General features: G+C 42.6%; 1 protein-coding gene across 1 annotated transcript in view; it reads right to left on the bottom strand.

Annotated features, from left to right (window-relative positions):
• The window catches only part of RAD18 (RAD18 E3 ubiquitin protein ligase), a 207,545-nt gene extending 204,559 nt beyond the window's left edge, over positions 1 to 2,986 (bottom strand). Inside the window, exons 1-2 of the mRNA XM_007945846.1 lie at positions 2,936 to 2,986; positions 761 to 842 (exon numbers count right to left, since the gene is read on the bottom strand). Of these exons, the coding sequence (XP_007944037.1) occupies positions 761 to 842; positions 2,936 to 2,986 (133 nt within the window). The remainder of the gene's footprint in view (positions 1 to 760; positions 843 to 2,935) is intronic.
• Between the last annotated feature and the right edge of the window lie 765 nt (positions 2,987 to 3,751).

The raw sequence follows: 3,751 nt of genomic DNA, 5'->3' as shown, positions 1-3,751 counted from the left end.
GCACTTAATTAGCATGAGGGGGCTTCACAAGAGGAAGCTTGCCACTGCATGGGACTTTCCAGTCTGGGCGGGTTCTGTTACTTCCGTTGTCTTATCAGGCTGTCTCATCAGGGCTTGACACCGGAGGAAGCTGCTAACTGAAATGTTGGTGGCTTGGGTTTGCTTCAGCCTAACAATGGTAAGTCGAGATAACCCATAAACGTGATAGCCAGCTCCTAAACAATGATACGCTGACCCCTAAAGGCTAAATATTTAAAGTTACCATATAAAATACATTTAAATACCAGGCTCATAAAGACATGTACACTTGCAATTTTAAGTCTTTCTATCATCACACAAGTGATAAAACTGTCTGTAATAATCTTCAGTAGTAGTATTTTCCCACTGGGCAAACAGCCTTACTGTTAAAGATTTTTAAACTCTGCAATTTTACACCAGTACTTGATTAAAAACAAAAATTCTGAAACTTAACATCTAAATGCTTGGCAAATAAAAATTACATATTACGACCAAACTCTCTACTGCATTAAGTGCATAAAAACATTCAAGAGGAGGTGGCAGATAAGACAGGAAGGAGCCTTGTAAAAATTTCAATATTTAAGAGGGAAGAAGTGCAAAAGATAGGAGCTTGTGAAAACTTCAAGACAGGAGTTAGCTATCAGAAATAAATGGGTATTTATCTTTGATGTTAAATTAATACTACTTTATGTAAAAAAAAAAAAATCACACTTTTACTAACTCATAGAAACAACATACTTACAGTTATGCGAACACTGAGGAATCATCATTGCAATGTTGAAATATTCAAAGCAAATTCCACACCGCAGCAAATCATCTATTGTCTGAAATGTAGAAATACATATATACATGTCAGAAATATACCATGATTAGAACATCTGCCACACAATTCTTTCTCTGTACTCTAAAAAATAATTTAATTCTTCTTTGTCAAATATGCAAATTCAAAAAACTGCAAAGGGCTTGACAGCAACCACCCATATGATTCTTATACATTCAAATTTCAGGTTACCCAAACCGCTTAGTACACTGTACAGATTCCTGTGCCCTACTGTCAGCCCTTCAGAAAAGGACTACTCTATTCCTGCCCCACTTCCCATGTGTTTCCACCTCTTATCCCAGGCCTCTTCTTCCCCATCCCTTGGCCTACAGTCACTGTTGGGGTAAAAGGTACCAGTAGTCCATAATCACTAACAGGTTAAGAACCAAAACTTAAAACTGTAAAGACAATCATTAGAAATGATCTAGTTAAAAATTCTTAATTCACAAATGAGGAAACTTGTATCCAATGTGAGCACCAATACTGGACATTTCAAGTCAGGACCAAAATTCACACCTCCCTACTTGCAAGTTAGTGCTTCCTGCACTGAATTACACAGTGGAGCCAAATGAGGAAGCCCTGGAAACAGCTGAGAACAGTGACAGCAGAAGGTGGTGAAGGAGTGGACAAACTGTATAGCAGTGTGTCAATCTGGAAACAATCCAAACAGGAAAGGATCTATTCTTGCAACTTGAAATCTTATCACATTACAATGCTATTCCATTGAATAACTTACTAAGCAGATAATAAAAAGAAAAAAACAAAACAAACCCCTGTCATCAGATCAATTCTGACTCATAGCGACCCCCATTGAGTTTCCAAGGCAGTAAATCTTTACGTAAGTAGACTCACCAATCTTCCTTCCAGAGTGGCTCGTGGGTTTGAACCGCCAGCCTTCTGGTTAGCAGTCAAATGCCTTGGGTACTACGCTACCAGAGCTCCCTTTTTTATAGCATGTTGTTGTTGTTACGTGCCCTTGAGTCGGACCGTACTCACAGCAACCCCTCCTTGGGATGCCAAGGCAGTATCACTACGGAAGTAGATTGCCCAACCTTCCTACCGCGGAGTGGCTGGTGGGTTTGAACCACCAGCCTTCTGGTTAGCAGTCAAGTGCCTTAGGCACTATGCTACCAGAGCTCCTTTTTTACAGCGTAAGTATCCCAAAACTAGATGAGAAATTGGCAGACGCATTACAAAAAGCATTAAAATAGTGAAGGGGCTGGCTTTCCAACTTCAATATTCCATGATTTGAATGTGAGCCAAATGTGACTCAATCAACCCCATCATAGAACACTCTCTGGCACTTAAGCTTTATCTATCTATCTACTTAATAAGGACAATAAACAAACCAATAGCACAGCAAGTGAACATGCTCCTGAGCAAATCTAGTAAGAATCCAGAGCCAATCACTATGGTAAACAGAACCTGGTATGCCTTCCCAAAAGCAGAAAGTAGTCATTAAGAATAAACGCTATTAAATGAAATAAATGATTTATTAAAGGCTAGGGCTGAGGCTGACTCCTGATCTATTTGTTTAAAGGAGAAACAGATGAGCAGTTGTTAAAAGAGTTGTCAGAACATGTTAGGGAGGAATTAGGGCATATGTTAGCACAACCCAGTACTAAGTTGTAAGAGAGTAACTAGAACAAATGAAAAAGAAGGTAAAAGAGATTCCTCGATTCCTAGCATGATACTGTTATATGATGCTGTATCCTCCCAAAATCATGGCCGGTGTCGTTCTGGGAAATTTCCAACTAATGTACCGCAAGAGTTCACATATTGCTTCGTACAAAGAAAGAGCTGCCATCGTCGTTGTCACTGTTTACAATAACTGTTTTTCTCGATGTCACTGTTACTGTTGTGGCTGAACCGCAGAATACCCAGCCCCGTAAGAAAGCCAACCTCAGTTCACCATGAAACCTGTCTCTGCAACTTCTCAGGGGAAGAAACTGAGGCCAGAGGTACGCGGCTAGAAAAAAGCAGAGCAGGGTCGAGAATCCAGGCCCAGCTGGCAGATCGCCAACTCGTCCTTTCCCTTCATTTGTCCTCAGCCTTCTGCGGACGCCTGGGCACTCCCTCCCTCTCCGAAGCACTTACCTTCATGACTGCTAGGCCCGGAGGCCACCGGGGCTCGGCGAAGGGGTCCATGGTCACTTCTGAGGAGGCTGGGGCTCCCCCACCCATTGGCCTCGCGCGCTACACAACCACTCGAAAATCCCCGCGCTAGTGCACTACGTCATCAGTCTGAGACGCGCCGGAGGCGTGCGCGGAGCCTGCCGGGAGTAGTAGTAAGCGAGAGAAGCGCAGCCAAAGATGCTCGCACTGCGCACGCACCAGGTTTCTGCTCCGCCTCTCCCCGAGGAAGGGAGAAGATGAGTGATTAAAAATCTTGGACGCCGACCCTGATTAAATAAATAAATAAATATTTAATGGTTATTCAATAATAGAAAAACACAGCCAGAAATAAAAGTAAACCAAATTAAAGCCTTGCAAAATCTTTGAAGGTCCAGGCTCATCCGTCTTCCTTCGGGGTGCCCACCCTAATTACTATATTGATTGATCTGAGCCTGCTTTGAACAGGGCTTTTCGAATTCGTTATTTCATGCCACTCCCCATCCCAACACTGGAAGGAAGGTATTATCATTTTCAGTTTACACAAGGGGAAGATGCAGTCCAAAAAAATGCATGGAATTTCCTTAAGTTGCACAGTAGTACCTACCAACTCTAAATCTAGCCTCTGGGCTTTAAACGTGGAACCCTTCCTATTCCAAAAAAACAAAGTCACTGCCAACGAGCAGACTCCGACTCATAGCTACCCCTCCTTGGGTTTCCGAGGCGGTGTTTCTACAAAAGTAGATTGTCCAGTCTTCCTTCAATGGAGTGGCTGTTGGGATTGAACCGCCAGCCTTCCTC

This window comes from Orycteropus afer, unplaced genomic scaffold (genome assembly GCF_000298275.1).
Source record: "Orycteropus afer afer isolate SDZICR_OR568_19922 unplaced genomic scaffold, OryAfe1.0 scaffold00144, whole genome shotgun sequence".
In the NCBI taxonomy this organism is placed as follows: Eukaryota; Metazoa; Chordata; class Mammalia; order Tubulidentata; family Orycteropodidae; genus Orycteropus; species Orycteropus afer.
Note: the sequence above shows the minus strand (reverse complement) of the source record. Positions and strands in the feature narration are given on the sequence as shown.